Genomic DNA, 23704 nt, shown 5'->3' with positions numbered 1-23704 from the left:
CTGACCCCTTGATGATAGCAAAAGTCACTACCTCATCACAGATTACAGGCGTGTAGAGCCCTCTGAGGTGGTCACGGTGACAGCTCTGAGGCTGTCAGCCCTGATCAATCACCTTTCATTACGTAAAGGTTTTCCAATTTTGTGCTCTCAAAAGCTATGCTTTGCCTGGATTAAGCTGAAGCATCAACATTCGAACTTATTGCTCCTATTACTGTTCCCTAAATAAATGCTTTTAGAAGAAAAACTAGCTTTTCCACAGTAGGAACTCAAAATCAAAGCTGACCACAGCCATGTGGTCACGTAAAAGACATATTTAACCACAAACACTTCACAGGTGCACATTATACAAACTCCGTGAGCAGCCCTGGGCCCGGAGGGAGGGGCGTTTAAAGTGCCAGGAGGAGAGGTCACGAGTTGTACGACTTAGCTCCCGAAATGAATACTGAGCGATTCCGATGTATTCATTGCGATGCCACAGTACTCTGGGATTTCAGAAGCAGTCTCCCGTGAGTTTTACAATATATGGTTTTACTACCTGTACCTGTTATCTTCGTGATGGAGAAAAGTCATTTTTCTAAAATGTAGCAGATATGTCTGGAGGGGAACGATTTAAAATCAATTGAAAAAGGTATTTTTAAAAAATAAGAGCACCTAAGAAAGGGACTCAATCTTGTTTATCTTTGTAATCTTGATAGCCGGTTAGACATTTGCTGCATTAAGACACCAAATCCATAAGATGGGAGCCCATTTATATAAATGTGGTCAAGGTTACAATCGTGCACATTCTTCTGTCCTAAAAAACAGACTTTTCATTATGGTTTTTAATGGCTACATAAATGTGACAAAGCCAGAAACAGAGTGGTAAGAACGGAAAGTGACGGAGGGGGAAGAGACGTATTTCAGAGCTAGCCTCACGCAGGCCCAGGGGCTGGCTGCAGAGATGAGAGCCAGCGGTCCCAAAGCAGCACTTGTGCTATTGGGCCCACACGGGGCTTTTTTAATGTTAACTTATTGTCAACGTTAAAATGTCGGGAGGTTTCACTTAAAGGTCCAGATTTCAGGCTCCTCTTAAAAAAAAATAAACAAACAGATGATCTGGCAATTCTAGGCCTGCATCCCCAGGGGCAGGAATCTGGTTTATCCTCTTGTTTGCCACTGGAGGTAGCCACAGCGGCCCGCTGCAGTCCCTAGGGGTTGCTGCCTGGCCTCTGGAAGCATTTGAAGTGATGAAGGAAGGGTTGAGCCTGAAAATACAGGAAGCACAGGAGAGGAAGCTTATTCTGAGATAAAGATAATGGGTCTACGAAGAATGTGTACAGATTGAGAGAGTGCCAGGGACAGTCCCGAGAAAGTGATGGGAAGCAGAAGAAGATGCAGACCTTGAGATTCAAGTGACATTCATATCTGAGATGCAGAACTGTCAGTTGCCCATGAAGCCATCCAAGAGAGTCAATGACGTAGCTTAAAGAAAAAGTGTCAAGAAAAAGAAGAGCAGAGAACAGAGCCGTCAGTACTGTCCTCAAGAGAAGAGGAAAAATAAAAAATAACAGAAGAGGAAAAATAAAAAATAAAAGAACAATCAAAGAGACAAGGGAGGCTAAACTAGCACCAGAGGCTCTCCAAGACCTGGTGCCACCACACCAGTCCAGCTTCCTTTTTTCCGCCTCTCCCACAGGTGCCCTCAACCCCAGGCAGCTAGTCCTATTTGTTGTTTAAGAAACCGAGTACTGTTGCCTGCCTCAGTGCCTCCTACACACCCGCGTTTCCTACTGCCTGAAATGCTGCTTTCTCCCACCCGCCTTTGTCACATTTCGATTCCACCTTCTACAAGGAGCTCCAGTGGCCCCAGTGAGGCTGCTTCCACAGTGCCCTGTGTACCATGAGCAGAGCCTTTCTTGCGCTGCCCTGCGTTTGCCACCTTCCCGCTAGGCTCGGCACCAGGTGCCAGGTCTTCTCTACCGTTGGATCCTCAGTGGCTGGCATGGCATTCAGCAAAGAGCAGAGCAAAGGGAGGGAAGGAGTAAGCAACTGGAGTGGTAGGACAAATCTTCGGGTAATGCTACGTCACAGAAATCAAGGAAGAAGAGCCATTTCTTCTTTGAACAATCTGGAATACTAGGAGTCATTTAAGGGGAGTGAAGAGAGGCACTGTATTTTAGCAAGAACCTGTCACTAACAAGTTTAGGTGGGGGATGGTTTCTGATACACTATTAGGAAGTAATTTGGAAATATGTATCAAAAGGCTTACCACTACTCACACCCTAGGTCTAAAAGTATCTACTTGGGAAGTCCATCTGCAATGTACAACATGTTTTATTTGTTTTGTTTTTTTCCCTGGCTGTTCAGATCTAACCCCCATTTCCATTTTGAGGGAGCTCCCATCCCACCGGGGATGCCAACAGGCCAGATTCTCCCTCTGCAGCCCCCTCCCCAGCAGCCAGGCCTGGCCATTCTGGCACTCCTCCTCTGACGGGGCAGCAGAGGTGGTCAGAGGCGTGGCCTCACTCAGCAACTCTGGATGCAGCGTCCCCACCTGGCTCTCCCTGCCCAGGGACAGCTGCACTGACCCCTGGCCCTCCAGTATCCTGTCACTCCTCCGAACCTCAAACAGCTCTCTCAGCGGGACCCCATTTTTATAAGACAGCCAGAGTCAGTCTCTGATCTGGCCCTGGAAACATCCTTAACTGATATCCTGCCTGATAGAAAAAAAATCCTAAATATGGGAAAAAAGCTTTATGTGTATAACGCAACATTATCTATCCAGCAAAATGTGGAAATAATCTAAATTCCCCCAAACAGGAGTATTGAAGTAAATGATAGTACAGCTGATAGAATAGCTGTACTAATAGTACTAAAAGGAAAACACATTTATAATAAAATGTTGCAATTAGAAGGGTTTAAATATAGTATTATTGTACTCTTACAAAAATACTAGTTGTAGGGGAAGATGACTGGAAATACGAAAATATTGAATAGAAGTATCTTTTTCTTAAAATTTTAATTAATTTAAAAGTTCTGAAGATACAGCTTCAAGCGTGCTCCCCCTACCCCTACTGGGAAGGAGCCGATACTAATGAGATCTGCTCTTCTGCACCCTCCTGGTGCTGACAACATCTGCGCTGAATGGACTGCACTGGATCCCTCTGCCTCCGCTCCCCTGCATCCTCTGTGTGGCCCTCCCTCTGCCTCTTAAATGGGATCACAGACCCTGCTTACTCTGCTTTTGCGCTTTACCAGAAGGAGCTTCTCCTACTCATTCTTCAGAGCTCTGCTCAGTGTTGTGTCCTCCTGGAAACCTCTGGAACCCCCTAGGCTGACTTACACCCTTTTCCTCCAGTGCTACATATGAAGGATTCATGAGTGTGTCCCACAGGCCCTTAGTTCCCTGAGGGCAGAGACAGTGCCCTGTGTACCTTTCAGCTCCAGTACCTCACCTGGTGCCTGATGCATTGACGATGCCTGGTGTTGGTGTGGAAGAAGAAGGGATGCGTGAGTGTGCAAAAAGCACCAAGCCCGAGGACGTGCTCTGAAGGCAGATGGGGCGTTAGTAGAGGACTGGGCATTTCTCCACAGAGACTGAATGGACAATGACATGAGGAAGTACAGACACACATGTACGTAAAGAAAAAGGGAGCTGAGGAATTTAACCAGATTATGTCAACAAAGGAGGGCAAAAGAAAGAAGAAAAGTAAGGAAACAACAGGCAAGAAGAATATTCTGGACAAACAGTAAGATAAATAAAAGAACCTGCCTGGTTATTCTTTTGCTTCAGATTGTTTGTGTTCGTGGAAGTGTTTTAGAAATCATCCCTTCAGAGATTAAACTGTCTCTGAGGGCTGTGAAACGAACCAGACTGCTTCTTGTGGCTCAGTTCCTCACCTGGGTCGCGTTAGGTTCCACAGAGCTAACCTGAGCACGAGGGCTTGCAGCGCCGCACGGAGATCGGGCAGCACCATCCTCCCGCCGCCGCCCGGGTGCCAGAGGCGGCCTTCACTAGTGTCCTGATGGGTACCGGGCTTCGGATGCAAAGTTCTACATTCCAGTTTACTTTTAAAAATCAACTCCATTGCCAGTCATTGCTAACTCCATAGCTCTAGCACATCCCTGCACAACCTACTCACGGTGTCACCATTCTTCCCAAAGGCCTCTGTATACTGGCTTCAAACAGAGCCTCTAGGTCCTATTGGTTGGGGCGGCTCTTGGCAGCCAATTTAAACTCGCATTTGACCAGAACTGGCCTTTATTAAGGACTCTCTAGAACCAGTCACTATGCCACCCAGCTTGTTCTCATTATTTCGCAGAATCACCACGGGTACTAGGAATTGTTACCCTCATTTTACAGAGAAGGGAGCTGAGACTCAGGACAAGCAGCTCAACCCAGGTTGTAAGAGGCAGAGCCCCAGCTGTGGCCTGGGTCTGTGTGGCTCCACACCCATGCTGGCCTGTACTCGTCTTAACCATTGTGAGCTGAAGGCAAAGCTGATGGTTCCAGATTGAGAGAGTGTTAATGCAAATGTTAGCTGGGCTGCTTTCTAACCACAGCACTGAAACCTTGCTAAAATCACAATAAATGTGCTCAGACAACACTACGTAATAGTCAATACGCTGAGAAGCAATAGTGTCCCTCAGCCCAAGTCCTTCAGAATTCTTCGTCTGGCCCTGCACAACTGGCCCCGTCCCTCAGACTCAGACGCGGCTCTGTTTTGCATTCTAATGAGAGCCAGGCGCACGGAATATTTAAACTGCAATGACAAAGATCCTGCTTTTACACGGAGTCCTTAATACAAGCAACAGCTCTGAAAATACATATAGGTACCGATGGAAAATATCCGTCTAGTTTTCCTTTAGAAGCTGGAAAACGACAATACTGTTTTCTACTTGATGCTATTATTGAGGCAGGGGTAGGTGAAGAAAAGAGAGTAAAAACCACGCAAAGATCTCAGTAAAAATTTTAAAGCCCGGGCTCCGAGTGAAAGGTTCACAAAGGGGTGCTTGAATCCTTTGTTAACAACTGAACAAACAAATTCATCACCAGGCCCTTCTGTGTGGCCCCCTTGCACTTCGGTCTGTACTTATAACTAGAAATTTCCTCACTGTGAAAGCATCTATGACTGACAGACAGATCAGATCAGCAAGGAAGATATGCTGAGGACAGGGAAACAAAAGACCATTTCACGGTTCACAACCTGTTTTTGCTCTCCCTTAAGTAAAACGATGCACCGGCTGCCATGCTCAGCCCACTGAAGTGCTCCCAGTTAAACAGTTAGAGTGCCCTTACACAGGCGTGAGGTGCTTAATTCCTACCCCTCAAAGAGTTAAAATATACCTTGCCTGCAGTTTCCTGTATATATATACGTATGCGTTTACATATGGAATGATCGACCTGGGCTTGCGTTTGGGAACAGCTCTGTCTTGAATCTCCTGGACCAAGCCCCTGCCCCCCAGATACTTGTATACTTGTATCAATATTTGTATACTCATGTTCGTAGGGGCATTATTCATAGTAGTCACAGATGGAAACGACCCGGGAGACCACTGACAGAGAAATGGACACAATGCAGTATGTACATTCAATGGAACGTATTCAGCTTAAAAAAAAAGGGAAGGAAATTATGACGCACGCTACAACTTAGAGGAATATTGACGGCACAGTGCTAAGTGAAATAAGGCAGACACAAAAGGGTGCGCATGGCGTGGTTCCACTTAGGTGAGGTTCCCGCAGTAGAGGCAGAAAGGAGGATGGCACGGGCAGAGGCTGGGAGGGGCAATGGGGAGCTAGTATGTAATGAGGACAGGGTTTCAGTCTGGGATGATGACAAGTTCTGGACGTGGATGGTGGTGATGGTGGCACAACAAGGTACCTGTGCTTAGTGTCACTGAGCTGAGCACTAAAAAAGTTACAATGGTAAATTTCATGGTATATATATTTTATCACAATAAAACACATTTTAAAAATAAAAGATCTGGCTAAGTTTGCATAGGGCTGCTAGACCTACTCAGCAAATTCTACAATATGCTTTGTGTTCAAATTCTACAATATGCTTAATATTGATCAATGAAAGTCTTAGCAGGTAATCATTAGGTGTCATCAATACAGGTCTGACCTCCCTAGAGCTGTGGAGAAACCAGCACTGCTTGTCAACAAACACAGATTTCCCTTTAAAAATATAAATGTACCACATTTTCCTTTAGAGGTATCGGGTATCATACATGGTAGGAGGATAGTCATTTGGGTGTTGATCTACAATATTATTGGAACTGCTAAGTAAATATTAGGAAAAAATTGAAGGGACAAGAGAAACAAATGTCTCCAAAGTCTTTCCTTTGAAAGAATAAAGAAATTCCTTCTTTCAGCACCTAACACTGTTGTGCTGTTGCACCTCTCCCTTCTGAGTCGCCACATGCAGCTCTGTTGTAGGTAATATGCATTAAAGATAATATATACCTATTACATAACTGCTGTGTCACATATAAATAAATATAAGTGAGGCATGAGGTAATTTTACAGTTGATATACTTTAAGATACCAAGTTTTTAAAAATATGCATTTCAGTAATTTTGGGAGTCTCTAAATGTCTTCTATTAAAAAAATGAAGCAGTTCAGCTCAGAAGGTTTATGGAAATTTCTGAGTCTAAAAACCAACAGTAGGTAATACCGTGAAATAAAGAACTGGCAACAGCATTAGTAACACTCCTCACTGTGACTTGGTGAAGGGCGTATGGTGAATGGAGCCCACGTGCAAACCCCAAACGTACTACTGACGTGTCTGTGAATGTGTTCATTCCAAAATGATAGCAACGTTGACTGCTTAGCACACAGAGAAAGACCTCAGGAATGTCATCAGTGACCTGGGAAGAGCCTTCCTACTTTAGGCATGTTAACGATAATAGCGGATACCTGCTCATTGCTTACTCTGTGCCGAACGCTGTTCTAAGTGCTATGTATCTATATGTCTGCATCTGTGTCAGTATCATCTATAACTATTTCCTTATCTACATTAGTCCACTTACGCCGTAAACAGCCCTCTCACCCGTCTCAGCAAGGAGAAGCCCGAGGCACAGGGCGGCCACATGGCTTGTGCGGCAGCGCCCGGTGTGAGTGCAGGCTCTAGGGCCTCTCTACATACACACGGAAGTTCAGGGCAGACGGGCAGCGTGAGACACCTGACATACTCCATACAATTGAACTTTGATAACCGGGCCATCCACTCTTTACAGTTGAGGAAACCAGGCTCAGCAAGATTAAGTTTATATACAAATCAAAGATAGTAAGAGAGGGAGGTGGGCGTGAACCCACACTACTCTATCTCCAAAGTTTCAGGATCAAGGGCAGGGAACAAAGGCCCTATGGACAGAAGTCATGTGAGAAAGTTGTAAGGTGTAATCAAGGAGGCTTTGCTCCTGGTGGGAAGGAGGAAGCACGTGCCTCCCGGAAGGGAAGCTCAGAGCGGGCTGGTACCTGACAGATGAGAACTGGGGTCGGGCAGCAGAGCAGGTGATAAAAGGGAAGCAGGGAGGCCCCTCAGAGTTTCACCTCCTCTGAGGTTCCAGGGTCCCGCTCTGCCTGGCTCTCTCTCACTCTGCTGCTCTAGACTTCTGTTTAACTAGAACACAGGCAAGGAAGGCTGTGCTGCTCAACGAATACATCTCAGGCGACCTCTGAACAGAGTCACTGTTCTACAGCCAGATGGATCAGAGGGACCCATTACACTTTTTCATACTGAAAGGGCTACAAGGGAGGCAAACCATGTGCTTGGATCGCTAGTTTTTTATTGTACTGTATTTCTATTTACAATAAAAGTACTAGCTTTATAAACTTGGTCCACCTTCGTGAGATGATGGGAAGCGAAACGTGGGAAGCACCAAATAACAATCACCGTGATTTCTACAACTGTCCCCACTCACCATATTTTGCTGTGTATGATGCACACTTTTCTGTCCAAATTTTTGAGGAAAAAATAAGGATGCACATTATACATGGGTAGTACTAATTCTATATCTATATAAATGTTCTTAATTCTTTTACTTATGCTTATGCATTGAAAGTGTAACTCTAGAAAGCATACAATGATATCTGTGTGCAAAATAATATCCTGGAATACGATAATCAGTTTTGTTTCTAAATATAAATAAATAAGATTTTGAATTAACAAATGAAAACAAAAGATTTTTTTCCTGAAAGTTTGGTCCAAAAATGTGGGCGCGCATTATACACAGGAGAGCATTATATACGGCAAAATACGGTATCATCACTTGCCTTGGGCAAAGCGCTGTACACGGGCAGTATGATTTAAACCTTGCAAAAATCTGCATCAGAACTTCTGCAGAATAGCAAGCACCTGTGTCAGAACTGCTTGACGTACTTGTCAAATAATGAATACTCTGGAACTCCAACCTAACCCTACTCAATCAGATCCTCTAGGGGGAGGCCTGGGAATCAGCATTTAAAAAATCACTCCATGTGAATTCCCACTTTACTTACAAGGTATAAAGTAATAAGTAAAGTGACTGCCAAACATAACATCACTGAGTGTAGAATCTGGACTCACGTGAGCTTTGGAACCTGGGCTTCACCAATCCTGCTGTGACTGAGTGAAAACAAGGGGCAACAGTGAATGAGACTGCCTTTAAGCCCCAGGAACTCTACCGCCACCAAGCTGCATACAGTCACACAAGTTCCCCAACTATTCTTTTCTAGAAACATACAGAAAGGTTTCTTATTTTGCATTTTAAAGAATGAATGCATTATCCTTTCCCTGAACTCAAAACAATCCACTTCGTTTGAACAGGATTTAGGCTATCTTTTAGTAAAGATGACCTAAATGGGACCGCCAGTTGTAGAGGAGCAATCAAACCCCTGTGGCCAGGAGGCAAACGTGGGAAACTCACAGCAGAGTGAACCGCAAGGGACGCCGGGGCAGACCCTAACTCCCGCTGTCTTACCGCAAGATGCTGACTTTCTGTCCACCAAGTTCACACGCCTGGTTTCAGTGCGAAGCTTCTCGTCTGTTTTATCCACCAGGTTGGCAAGGTCATCAATTATCTCTGTAAGGGAACCAAAGAGGCATGGTTAATGCTCCAAAACACCCTGGTTCACATCCCAGTATCAGAGCTGTGGTGGTCCTTCCCACTAGTAATTCTCCCAAGTGCGCTGAGTGAAGAGGCGCGGAACTCATGTGTGTTCTTTGAAAACTGCCATTCTGATTCAAAAATGGTGGGAAACAGTAGCGGTAAAGGGAAAAAACCGGTTTACAACCATTCCAGGAGACAGAGGAGAGATGTCAAAAGTTCAAGGGAAAGAAAGCATGTTTACGGCCAGCCAACTTGTCATTCAAGTTAAAAAGGTAACCGACAGATAGTAGAGAGGAGTACAGGGACAACTGGGGTCTTTCTTAAGAAAAGTTCTTCATGATGAAATGCAGTCAACCAAGAATGGAGAAGCCAGAGACCAGGGCATGAGAGATGATGGTGGGAATGGACCCCATTTAAATACTGAGCAGAGGATAAACAGATCGTGGATTAGGTTACGGAAAGGTAGGTAAGTGTTACACGGTGAGGATGTAATTATAACTGAAAGCCAGGAAGCATTGGGGGAGGTGAAAAGAAATGGAAGGTGAGAATTTCTCCATTGCTCACAGCAGAGCCATAGCAAGCTGTTAAAAAGTAAAACATTTAGAAACTCATAGCTTTATAAAATCACCAAAGCTTCAATGTTTTATGTAATTTTTTTGTTAACCTTAGATGGATTTTTTAGTAATTACTCTCTTGTAAAAAATCCTTTATGTGGTTTATCTTTTTTTTTAACATTTATCATTTAAAAGTGAAATGAAGCACTTAACATTTAAGATAGCATATACACTATGATCCTAATTATGCAAAAATATTTCTCTATCCTTTTATATATATAAACCTATAAGGCTATATCTGGATGATGCTTATCTAGTGTCAGTAATGATTATTTCTAGGTGGGAGGATCCTGGGTGATCTTCTTTATATTTTCTTTATTATTTGAATTTCTTATGATGAAAATATTTTTTTCAATTTTGCTTCTATTTCTTCCCTCTCTTCCTCTCTTTTTTAGCGATTGCTTTAGAGATATGTTGGCCAATACACATCACCACTTTTCTTAAGAATTAAATAAAACAGACAAGTCAAAGATTTGAGATGAGTTTTGAAGGCCACGCAGTGAGGAAGCAGGGAAGGGCAATCCATGCAAAAAGAATAGCAAGAGGAAGGCAGGCGAGCTGGGCGTTCTTCCCTCTAGCCTCCTGCAGCTTCTTTTTACCTACAGACCCTTTTATTTTTGTATTCAGATTTTCTGTTTGTAAGTCTTTCCATTCACAGAAAGACTCTGACAGAAACTAACTTTTATTCTTCTCTGCTCCCACCCCAGGAGAGTACCTGGCACACAGCAAGGCGAAATAAGCACTCAAAGATAAAGGTAACGGAGGAATGGAGCCCGAAAGATAAAATCACGAAGTAATTTCAAAGCATTTTGCTGGTTCTTTAAAAAGTGGATCTAAGTCACGTTTGTTGAATATTATTTACATACCACCTGTCCGGAGAATCTTTCACTGTTCATTCATAACTCTCTTCCCTGGTATTCAGTGACACACTCTCCCCCCCTTCCCCTCTCCCCTACCCAGAAGCTCCATCAGGTTCTCCTCCTCCTCTGAAATGTTGGTGATCCCAAGGGATCTGTATATTTTTACTCTATAATACCACAATGATGATTTTATATACCTTTTAGTTCATCAATATTTAAATTAAAATCCTGAAAACTTTCTGCTCTCTACAGCCCTCCAACCTTCTTGATCCAGGTGGCAAACTGCCGACTCTCAGGGTCGCTAAAACTAAACGCTCCCTCTTCCGCCAAATCCCATGGCCATCAAATAATGGCACGGAGGCAGGAGATAGTCAGGAGGAGGAAATTCAGAGGTGCCCCAGGGCTAAGATAAAGGACATCGATACAAGACAGAGACCCTGTCCTAAGACCCGTTGTTCCTGCTTTCTGGAAAAGCACTGAACCATGTTGAATCATGAATGCACCTGTGCAGAAGATGCTACATGACCCCTGCTTCATTATAATAGCATTACAATAAATTGCCATTATGGGACCTCACTTCCCTGGTCACCAATCAAGGGAAATCATGGGAGACCACATGTGCGGTAGCTTTAAAGTAATACAACTACTTGTACATGTGCAATAAAAGCCCGCCAAAAATTGCCAGGGGGGATCTGCCCTGTGAATCCCTCCACCCCTGAGGTCAAAATCTGTTCAGAGTTGGCCCACTCTCATGTTCTGTGGAGTGTACTATTGCTCAACAAATCTGCTCTCTCTTTCTGCTATGAACTCTGTGTGTTTGGTTCAATTCTTTGTCCGCCATCACCAAGAACCTGGTTACCTGTGCCCACCTGTGACAGCACCACCATTCATTTGCTGGCCCAAGACAGAAACCTCAGGAGTTACCTGGCCTTCTCCCTTCCCCATCTCTTTCATCACACATTCTATTTTTAGCCACTCTAGTTGATTTCCAGCCCCAGTTATCTCTTAATCCTACCATTTCTCCTAAACTCTTACTAATATCTCACAAAAATCCTCCAGGGCTTCTGGGACAATGTCCTAACTTACCTTCCTGTTTCTGCTCCTGAATCCTTTCAATCCATTCTCCATACTATAGTGAGGGACGTACTTTTTTCATATCTTACTTAATTAAAATTTAAACAGCCGTATGTGGCTAGTGACTATTATATTGAATTACAAAGCTCTAAGCACTTAGTTTTTAGAAAAAGAGAGAAGACCAAAACACATTCCCACTACCAGTATCACCACCACTACTGAGAGTTATTGCTTTAAAAAAATCAACAGAGGGAATAAAAATAAATACTAAAAATGCATGATTCACTCAAAAGAAGGCAAAAAGGAGGTACAGAGGAACAAAGGCTAGACAGGACAAAAAGAATGTAAATCCCTAGATGGCAGACTGAAACCCAACTATATTAGCAGTCGATTAAATATAAATGGGCAGACTGCTCAATTAAAAGACAAAGAATGTCAGGCAAGATTTTAAAAAAAAAGACAACACAACTATAGGCTTCCCCAAGAAACTCACTTTAAATATGAGGCATAGAAAGTGTCTGCGTGAGAAAGCTGGCGTGATTTTATTAGCATCAGACCAGATAGGCTTCAAGCCAAGGAGTATGATCGGAGGTGAAGAGGAAGTTTTCATCACGACGAAAGAACACATGTGACGAAAACGGAAAAATCCCCCCTTGTATTTAAATATTAAGGAAACTACCTCTAAACAACCCATGGGATAAAAATCAAATCACAAGGGAACAGAGAAAATGTTTTGAACTGAATGATAAAGACAATCCAAAATAAAGGCCTGGAATGCAAGTAAAGCAGTGCTCAGAGGAAGCCCACTGGTAATAGGACACACACACAATAGGCCAGAAGATGTAAAACTCGATGACCAGACTAAAGGAGATAATCACACGAGCATTTCAATAAATGCATAAAAAGGGTTTGACACAACTCAGTGTTCACTAATGACAGAAATTCTCAAAAAAACAGGAGTGAAAGGGAGCCCCCTCTGCCTGATGGAGGGCGGCCCTGAAAAACGCCCAGCCAACAGCACACTTACTAGTAAGCGCTGACCACTTTTTCTCTAAGGTTAGGAGCAAGGCATCTGACAACCTGTTGAATACTTTATTTGAAGGCAAAAATATTTAAAAAGAAGATGTAAATATGTATATCTGACATGACTGTATACATAGAATACTCTATGGAATCTATTTTAAAGCTACTAGTACAAATGATTTAACAAATCCACAGATACACAATCAATTATGTAAAGCAGTGTGTTTCTATGTACTAGTGACAAGCAACTGAAATGTGAAAGTAAAAAATATCATTTAAAATAGAATAAAAAACTATATCAAATACCTAGAAATAAATCTAACAAAAAATGTGCAAGACCTCTGTGCTGAACACTATAAAACAGTGTGGGGGAAATCGGAGACCTAAATAAATGGAGAGCTAGGCCATGTTCATGAACTAAAAGACTCAGTATTTTAAAGTTATCTCTTCATTCTCCTCAACCGATCTGTAGATTCAGTATAATTCCAATCAAAATCCTAGCAGGCTTCAAATATGAAACTGGCAAGCCAACGCTAAAGTGTGCACGGAGTGCAAGTGATTTAGAATTGCCAAAATAATCTTGACAAAGAAAAAATAAAGGTGGAGATATTACGTCACCAAAATTCAAGATTTATTACAAATATATAAGGCCAAGAAACTGGTCAATTGATCTTATCAAAAAATTTCTGCTCATGCAAAGATACCATTAAGAAAATTAATAAACAAACCACAGACTGGTAAATATTTATAAACCATATATCTGATAATTCATAAAGAACTCCTATTAACATATTAACAATAAAAATTGCAAACAAACCTAATTTAAAAATAGGCAAAAGACCCCACCAGACGTTTTGTAGGAGGAGATATATACGAATGGCCAAATGCACATGAAAAGGAGCTCCACATTATTAGTCATTAGGGAAATGCAAATCTAACCACTGCAGGCACCACTCCACCCCCATTAGAATGAGCAAACTAAGACTCACAATACTAATTATTGGGGAAGATTTGGCACAAAGGTAATTGTAGACGTGTTTGTCAGTTTTATCAAGTTAACCATACATCTACCCTATGACCCAGAAATTTCACTCCTAAGTATTTACCAAACAAAAATAAAAACATGTGACCCTTTTCACACCTGTACAAAAATATACATAGCAGTCTTATTCATTAAAACCCCAAACTAGAAACAACCCTAATATCCATCAATAGAAGAATGAATAAGCAAACTGGGGTATATCTGTACAATGGAATACTATTCAACAACAAAAACAAAGAGCTACTTATAAATACAACTGCATAAATCTCAAAACCATTTTGTTAGCTAAAATAAGAAAATAAAATCAATATATACTTGATGACTCCTTTTATATGAAGTATACAGATAAACCTAATCCATTGGATAGAAATCAGAAGGTAGTCTCGTTGGGGGATGGTGCATGAGGAAAGTGGCATGAGGGAATTTTCCAGATGATAGAAATGTTCTAAATAGTCACACAAATGTATACAGTTGTCAAAAGACATGGAACTGAACACTATAGATGTGTGGATTTCGTTGTATGTAAATTATACCTCAACTAAAAATGTAAATCTGGGCTTCTAGCCAAGATGCAGGCATAGGTAGACACACTATGCCTCCTCGCACAACCAAAAGAAGGACAACAACAATTTAAAAGCAAAAAACAACCAGAACTGACAGAAAATCCAACTGTATGGAAGTCCGACGACCAAGGAGATAAAGAAGAAACATTCATCCAGACCTGTAGGAGGGGTGGAGATGGGCAGCCGGGGAGGAGAGGACTCCCAGTAACACGGTGGGTGATGGAACCACAGAGGTGGCGGATTGTGGAACGGGGCAGGCCAGGCTGCAGCTGACCGACCCCACAAGGTGGTGGCTGGCAGACCCTGTGGCCCCACATTTGCACATAGATAAACCGGGAGGAACGGTGGGGGAGCGAAGCAAACCACGCATCCCAAGGCTCCAGCACAGGGAAATAAAGCCTCAAACCTCTGATTGAAAACACCTGTTGGGGTTGAGGCAGCAGCAGGAGAAACTCCCAGACTAACAGGAGAGTTCGTTGGAGAGACCCACAGGGCCTAGAGCGTTTACAAGCCCACCCACTCAGGAATAAGCACCAGAGGGGCCCAGTTTGATTGTGGGTAACGGAGGGAGTGACTGAAAACTGGCAGAGAGTGGAGCAAGAGCCATTGCTTCTTCTCGCCCCCTCCCCCACGTACAGTGTCACAGCACAGCGATCAGCGTTACCCTGCCCTGGTGAACACCTCAGGCTCTGCCCCTTTACATAACAGTTGCACCAAGACAAAAAAAAAAAAAAAGGCCCAAATGAAAGAACAGATCAAAGCTCTGGAAAAAATACAACTAAGCAACGAAGAGATAGCCAACCTATCAGATGCACAGTTCAAAACACTGGTAATCAGGAAATTCACAGAATTAGTTGAATTCGGTCACAAATTAGATGAAAAAATGAAGGCTATGCTAAGTGAAATAAAGGAAAATGTACAGGGAACCAATAGTGATGGGAAGGAAACTGGGACTCAAATCAACAGTGTGGACCAGAAGGAAGCAAGAAACATCCAATCAGAAAAGAATGAAGAAACAAGAATTCGGAAAAATGAGGAGAGGCTTAGGAACCTCCAGGGCATCTTGAAACGTTCCAACATCTGAATTATAGGGGTGCCAGAAGGAGAAGAGGAAGAACAAAAAATTGAAAACTTATTTGAACAAATAATGAAGGAGAACTTCTCTAATCTGGCAAAGGAAATAGACTTCCAGGAAGTCCAGGAATCTCAGAGAGTCCCAAAGAAGTTGGACCCAAGGAGGAACACACCAAGGCACATCATAATTACATCAGCCAAGATTAAACAGGAGAGAATCTTAGAAGCGGCAAGAGAAAAGGACACAGTTACCTACAAAGGAGTTCCCATAAGACTGTCAGCTGATTTCTCCAAAGAGACCTTACAGGCAAGAAGGGGCTGGCAAGAAGTATTCCAAGTCATGAAAGGCAAGGACCTACATCCAAGATTACTGTATCCAGCAAAGCTATCATTTAGAATGGAAGGGCAGATAAAGTGCTCCTCAGATCAGGTCAAGTTAAAGGAGTTCATCATCACCAAGCCCTTATTATATGAAATGTTAAAGGGATTTATATAAGAAAAAGAAGATAAAAAATATGAACAGTAAAAATGACAGCAAACTCACAGTTATTAACAACCACACCTAAAACAAAAACAAAAGCAAACTAAGCAAACAACTAGAACAGGAACAGAACCATAGAGATGGAGATCACATGGAGGGTTATCAACAGGGGAGTGGAAGGGGGAGAGAGGGGGAAAGGTACAGAGAATAAGTAGCATAAATGGTAGGTAGAAGATAGACAGGGGGAGGGTAAGAATAGTATAGGAAATGTAGAAGCCAAAGAACTTATATGTATGACCCATGGACATGAACTAAAGGGGGGGAATGTGGGTGCAAGGGGGGTGTGCAGGGCAAAGGGAAATAAAGGGGGAAAAATGGGACAAGTGTAATAGCATAATCAATAAATATATTTAAAAAATGTAAATCCAAAAAAAATAAAAGTTTACAATATTATTATATTCCTAAGGTTTTCCAGGAAGGAAGGAACAAAAGAAGTCAGGCAGGCAGACAGGTCTACACACATGGATGCTGGGAAGAGAAAGCAAACGATGCTAACAAAATTTTAGAGCTGCAAGAAGTCCTGGGTCATCTTCTTGTTCACACCTCCCCACCCCTGTTTAAGATACCCCTGCGGTGGAACAGCTAAATCTTGCCAAACACTCCCAGTGACCGGTAACATGGAAACTCATGCGAAAATCAGTTCCATGGCTGGGCTGGAGGGTGAGTAGTCATTGTAAGGTTCTGTATATTGAGCTGAAAATCTGCCTGCTTTCAACTTTTACTTTAGTTATTGCTAGAACAGCACAGTTCCAGTGTTCTTCCACTTAGCCCCGAACTTTAATATATCTCCAAAGGAAGAGAGTTTTAGACCTGGTGACGCTTTGATGCTTTGGGCATACTATTCATCCTGAAATGTGTGCAAGTACTTAGGATACATTGTTTCAATTCTGTCTAGTCAGCAAAGAACACAGTTGACTTTATTGTATTATAAGTGGTTATTTTTATGATCCATTCCTCAAGTTCTGTCGGGATATTCCACAGTAACACTTATGCTTTCTATAGTTGCTCGGTACATTGTCCTCTCATGACCAATTACGGGCAGAATTTCATGAAGAGCTTTAATGCCGCAACATAAGCCTCTGTCATTATAAGAAAGTCAAGCACAAAATATTCCTTGTCTGACACTAAATATAGGTCAGCTGTTATATATAATGGGGTTTCTAGAGAGATTTCTTTTTAAATTTGTAAATATTCATAATTTGGAGGTAAATACAAATTGTGTATCAGATTAGCTCAGCAAAATCAGTAGTAAACACTGAAGGTGTTAATATTTTATATATTAGACAAAATACAAAGTTTTTCATTTTGGTTGGTAAACCTCTTCTGATTACTAGTTTATTGATTTCTGTTTTCATGCAACTCAATTTTTAAGTTCTGAAAGTTATGTCATTGAGGTTTATAAGTGGGGGAAAAAGTAAAAAATTACCCGAATGCCCCAGTAATCACTTCTGTATGTTCCCTTCTAAGATCTGACATTTACATATATTCTATATAATTGTAATATATAAGCCTTTGCCCCCCATTAACATGATATCATTTGTACTCTTTCATGTTGCTACACCCCCTTCACAGTTATAATTTCAACGGTTACAAAATACTCACCATTAAAAAACCATTCATTAAAAACAACCCATTGTGAAATGCTTAGAATATTTGTCTATTTCTACATAATGAGTCAATGAATTCTTTCCTCTATTACCATTTTCCTTCTTTTGTATCATTTCCTTAAGTTAACAAAGTGCGATTATGATGGCTGGATGGACTTTGAAACACGGTGCCAAATCAGTTTTTCAAAGCAGCGGTCCCCAACCTTTATTGGCAGGAGACCAGTTTTTTCCAAGGAACGGGGCTGGGGGGCGGGCCGGTGGGGCGGGGGCGGACAGGAGGCGGAGCTCAGGCAGGGGTTTCCCTCGCAGCCAGTTCCTAACAGGGCACTAACTGGTACCGGTCCGCAGCCCGGACGTTGGGGACCCCAGTTTTAAAGGTTCATACTGCCGCTGTCGGTTGGTTTGATGGAATGATTCCACGTGTCAGTTAGGACCTCAGAAGGAGACTTCCCAGGGCAGGGGGGTAGGGGAATTCCTCTAACCAGCGTCTGTTGAGAGCAAATTAAACACAGGTTTCAGAGTACAGATTGAGAAACAACCAGCTGATTCTTTCAAATTCCTGACAGTACAGCCTCCAAAGAGAAACTGATTATTTGGCTTCCTGGTAAGTATTTGCATTTGGTTTCCAGAAGGAGCCTATATTTCTCTCATGTGCTAATTTAGGAGGCCAAATGCATTCCAACATAGAGTGGAAAAAATGGACAATGTAAAGTGTGATGCAAAATTAACAGAATCTAACAAATATTATATGGTATCAAAATATCTGACTCCAATTATATTCCATACTTTTTCTACTCCCAATTACCATCTCAATAAATTCTATACAAAGGCAGAAAGTGTGTTACCTTTACTGTCAGGTAAGTATGGTGCCCTTTTGTATTCACAATGAATGCTGGCCGCTGTAGTCACTAAGTTATTATGCCTTTAGCTTATATTGCTAATAACACTTGAAAAAAATATCAACAAGCAAGCAAACAGTGAATAAAGAGCTTTTCTTGAGGGCATTAGTTTAACTCCCTCTATTCCCTACAACAGAAACTAAAAGGCGGGGGAGGGGAGATGACCTCTGATACTAGGAAACCTGTCAAATATATTACAGAAACCAGGAACAGAAAGACCAACCTGAGACCCGGCAAGGGAAAGCACTCACTCACCTGCGGCGCCCTAGGGCAGCTGGCAGCAAACTCGCGCCCAAGCAGAGCCTCTGGGAAGTGCTCAGGCTTTGGGGGCCTAGGAGAGATCCTCGAGGCCACACCTGCTCAAGCATCTGAGGCAGGAACACGTGGGCCAGGCGAGGCGGCGGTGCAGGCTCCTTTGGTGCTTCTCTTTATTACCAATTAAGGCCTTTCTTTATTTACCTGGGCCCGAAAATGTGTAGGCTATGCTAAGACAGAACCCTTTCCAAATTTACAAAATTTCTTTTTAAATTTATTGATTTTAGAGAGAGAGGATGGGGGGAAGAGAGAGAGAGATTAATTGATTTGTTGTTCCACTTATTAATACATTCATTGGTTGCTTCTTGTATGTGCCCTGACCAGGGATCAAACCTGCAACCTTGGCATATGAGATGAAGCTCTAACCACCTGAGCTACCCAGCCAGGGCATCTTTCCCAACTTCTACAATATCAATAGAGAGACAATGAGCTAGCTCCCTGTGAAGATGAGCAAAGAGCCAATGGGTATAAATAAAGAACTCAAAATGAGGGAGCATCTGAGGGCTATTTGAGGGAATGTCCTCTCCCTATGCCCTGTCCCTTCTGCCCTAGAAAAAAACAACAAAATTCCTTCCAGAATATGAGAAACCTTGAGAAATTGGTTTACTTTTTAAAAACAAGATGCAAGAGGACACCAAGCCAACCAGAACAGAGAGCCACAATGCGAGAACAACTTCGGATTACTAGGAACACCGCATCCAGATAGAAACATAATTGTTAAATTAAAAACCACAGTGAAGGCAGTTAAACAGATTGTAACCTAAATAAGGCATTTAGAAAATAAGCTTGAATTGTATCCCAGAAGTCAGAGAAAAAGGTTAGAGAGGACAATATATGGGAGGGGGAAAAAAAAAAAGAGACAGGGATAAAGATCCAGGAAAACTGAAGGAGAAACAATAACCAAATAACAAATTTTCTTTGAGCTGAAAAAACATTTGAGTTTTAATATAAAAAAACCCAAATTCTGAACATTAATGAAAAAGGTCTAGAAATAAAAAAAAATGCTGAAGCATTCAAATGGTAGGCAAAGGGGAAAAGCTTCCAGCTTTTGAAATTAAGAACATTAAAGAATTAAAGAAAATTAAACTGGCATCAGACTGTTCTCATGAATAACTAAGTACCAGAAGACACTAGGATAAAAAGGTATGAGGGCCCAGGGCTGCAGCCTAAGGATTCACGGTCTAGCCAGGCTTCGGTGCAGGCTTGTGGGTAAGAGGAAGGCGTAACTGTGCGAGGGATCAGAAAGCACCCACCCAGCTGGGTGATCCAGGGAACGAGGTTGTGGAAATAGGAGCACTTACTGAAACAAAACTGTACAGGTGTGTGGCAGTCAAATTCTTAGAGCATCATACAAGGGCAACCAACTGCTCACCTCTGTGTAGGCTCCTGAAGCCAACACGTGCCTTTGGCCAGAGCCTCACCTAGCTGTCATTGAGGCATTTTGGTTTACTCTTCCCTTGTTGCAGGAAGTCTGCGGTGCCCTTCACAGTAGCAGAGGATTGCCCCAAAGCCTTATGGCCTGCCCAGCCTTAACCTTGGTATGTGCCAAAGCACCTGCAGCTGCCACAAAACATGTTTAAAAATCCAGTGAGACCATCTTCCTACATTTCTTCATGACAGAAAGAGCAGTATCACTTGGACACTTTCGTCTGCCGTTACAGCTCCAAACTGTCAGAACACAAAGTAAGTGGCAGGAAGACAGACCAAGTGCAGTGCATTACATATGCAAAACATTGCGTTTAGGAGGGCTAAGCGGCTGAGAGCTTTGCCCCAGCTGCACTAACATTTGCTGCCCGAGGGTGGCCTAGCTTCCGTCTGCAGAAAGCACGCGGCAGCTCTCAGAGCTGGGGAGAAATACAGATGATCAGTGTGCCACGGTGAACTGCTGCACGTGCGTTACCTATGCGTAAGCGTGTATTAGATACATTTATATTTTATACACATTTATGTTTATATACATACACATGTGATATATATATATATATCTCAAAGGATAAAATATATATTATCTTTGTGTGTGAGAGAGGAATAAATGTATCTTAGAAAAACATTTGAGACAGATATCATTGTAACATCCCCCCAAAGTATTGTGGATACCACCCAGGTACCATTTCTGGAAAAAAATTACTTAAAGTATTTTCAGATGATGAAGAAATGAGTGAAAAAAGGGAAATCAAGATTGATTAAGTCATGATACAAGAATATAAAATGTAAAATAAATCATAGTAAGTAATGAATTCACTAAATTTGAAATGTAATTCACATATAGAAAAGTACATGTACTGAAATACTTGTACAGTTTAATGAATTATTACGAAGTAAATACCATTTAATTATCGCCAAAGTCAAGAAAAAGGCGGCTGCACAAACTTCAACACCCGTCTCCTCCCTCCCATCCCTGCATTCCCATCTCATCACTACCTCCTCCCTCTTCCCCCAAAGCAACTACCATTCTAACTTTTACTCAATCACTTCCATGCCTTTTTGTATCATTTTATCACCCCTAAGAAATCAAAGATTCACACCATTATGCAATCACTTATGTAATAACTGATTCAGGGAAGGGTCATCAATTAGTGGTGGAACCACTGAGTGAAGGGCTGTTGGGAAGCAGCATATTCACTGTCTCAAAGTACCACTCCAGGGGTTTCTTCTTAGTTACAAAGTGGAAAAGGCACCCTTACAATGATGAAATATGGCAAATGCTACCTTAACCAAGTGAGTAAACTTACCATCAGCAATAGTGGGGCCAGCTGTCATTTTAGATCTCCTTAAGTACCGCAATGAAAAGTATACAACTATACTTGTGTCTTTTACGGAAAATGTTTAAGTCTAATCATTAAGGAAACACTCAGACAAATCCAGATTGGGGGAAATCCCACAACACAATTAGCATGAGCTCTTTAAAAACATCCATGGAAAAAAAAGGGGAGGGGGAGATAGTCTAAATTAAAGGACCATAAAGAGCCATGATGAATAAATGCAATCTTTAATCTTTGTCTGAATTCTGGAGTGACCCCTCAAAAAAATAAGTGATTAAAGAGCACTATCAGGGCAATTGGAGAAATTTAAATATGGACTCCATATTAAACAATATTACCATATCATGGGTAAGTTACTTGGGTATGCTAATGATATTGTGGATACGTAGGACAACATGATAGTTCTTAGAAGATACAGGCTGAAATATTTTGGAGACACCCTCACCTACTTTTAAATGGTTTACTAAAATATACATACAAAGCAAGAACAAACGCCCGATGGGCATATCTTCAACTTTTCTGTAGGTTTTAAAAAAAACTTTAAAGAGAAAGTTAAAGAAAAAAAATCACAGATTCAGAAGATTGGGTTAAAGAAAAAGAAAAGAAACCCTAGTATACACAGGTGGGAAATACACAGCAGAATGGGGTAACTAAAGCCCCAGATTTCAGGCTGGAAGAACAAAAAGGGAGACCTAAGAGACCAAAAAAGTACTACAACGATAGAGAGGGAGGAGCTTAGAAAAGAAACTCCTCAAAGCTGTCTGTGCCCTCTTGGCCTCCTCTCAGCTGTGCATTCATGGAGATGAACTACGGGACAGAAAACCATCCAATTCCCAGATGGCCACTGACTGGCACACACGTATGGGGCAGACACAAGCAGCAAAAGCTTTGAAGACTTAATTGACACTAAAACTACAAGCCACAGGAAGCCAGTTGGAACTTGTGGCCTCGAGCCAATCAAGTCAAATGCCTGCTAGAACACAAAAATATCAACATCCCTGTGGGATTTAAACAACAGTCACAGTCTCAAAACATAATAATCAAAAAGTCCAAAACACAATCCAAAATTACTCAGCCTATAAGGAACCAGAAAATCTCAAAATGCAGGAGAAAAGACCATCAACAAATGCCAGTGCCGACAGGACACAGTCGTTACCCGACCAAGACTTTAAAGCAGCTATTATAAAAACGCCCAACACTCGAGGTGAACACTCTGGAAACAAATGAAAAGACAGAAAGTTTCAGCAAAGAAACAAATGACATTGAGAAGAGCCAAATGCAAATTTTGAAACTAAAAAATACAATAATCAAATTAGAAAAACTCACTGGGTTGGCTCAATAGCAGTATGGAGAAGACAGAGGAAAGAGGCAGTGAACTGGAAGGTAGGTCAATAGAAATTATCCAATCCGAACAATGAGGAGAAAAAGGGAGTGGGATGGGGAGAATTACCGTAGCCGCAGGGACCCGAGGACAATCACAAAAGGTCAAATGTCGTCCAAGTCCCAGAAGGACAGCAAAAGAGAGTGGGGCAGCAAAAATATGTGAAGGATAAATGGCTGAAATTTTCTTAAATTTGGCAAAAAACATACACCTACAATTCAAGAAGCTCAGCAAACCCCGAACAAGAGAAACACAAAGAAATCCTTGCCAAGACACATCATATCCAAACTGCTGATCACTAAAGACAAAGACAAAAATCTTGAAAACAACCAAAGAAAAATTTGATACATTACTTACAGGTGACCAAAGAGTTGAAAGAAAAAGAAGTATAACATTTTTAAAGTTCCACTGAAAGAAAAGAACTGTCAACACAGAAGTCCATCTCCGGTGAAAATATCCTTCAGGAATAAAGGTGGAAGAAACACTGTCAGATGAATAAGTGCTAAGAAAATTTGTTGTAAACAGACCCAGAAAAGACTCTAAAACCACCCCCAAACAAACACCCCACTGTAGTGGTAAAATATTGATTCTAAGTTGACTATAAAATGTAAAATACATATTATCATCTCTAGTAACCACCAACATAACTATACAAAGAGATAGAATAAAAACACAAGAGAAAAATGTTGCTGAAATACTAAAGTTCATACACATGGTTCAATTTATATGATATTCTCCAAAAGACACAGCTGGTGGAGCACACAGCCGGTGGTGCCCAAGGTTAGGGGCGGGGAGGGTATGACCCCCGAGGAACAGCACAGGGGAGTTTTTTGAGTGATGGAGCTGGTCTGTGTCCTGTTTGTTGCAGCAGTTATTC

The 23704-nt window shown here is 41.9% G+C and overlaps 1 protein-coding gene across 2 annotated transcripts in view; it reads right to left on the bottom strand.

The window, feature by feature from the left end:
- The window catches only part of STX8 (syntaxin 8), a 253724-nt gene that overhangs the window by 83469 nt on the left and 146551 nt on the right, over positions 1-23704 (bottom strand). For both annotated transcript variants that reach the window (XM_024564833.3, XM_024564832.4), the window contains exon 7: positions 8944-9045. In XM_024564833.3, coding sequence (XP_024420601.3) covers positions 8944-9045 — 102 coding nt within the window. The remainder of the gene's footprint in view (positions 1-8943; positions 9046-23704) is intronic.

This window comes from Desmodus rotundus, chromosome 9, assembly GCF_022682495.2.
Source record: "Desmodus rotundus isolate HL8 chromosome 9, HLdesRot8A.1, whole genome shotgun sequence".
Classification (NCBI taxonomy): Eukaryota; Metazoa; Chordata; class Mammalia; order Chiroptera; family Phyllostomidae; genus Desmodus; species Desmodus rotundus.
Note: the sequence above shows the minus strand (reverse complement) of the source record. Positions and strands in the feature narration are given on the sequence as shown.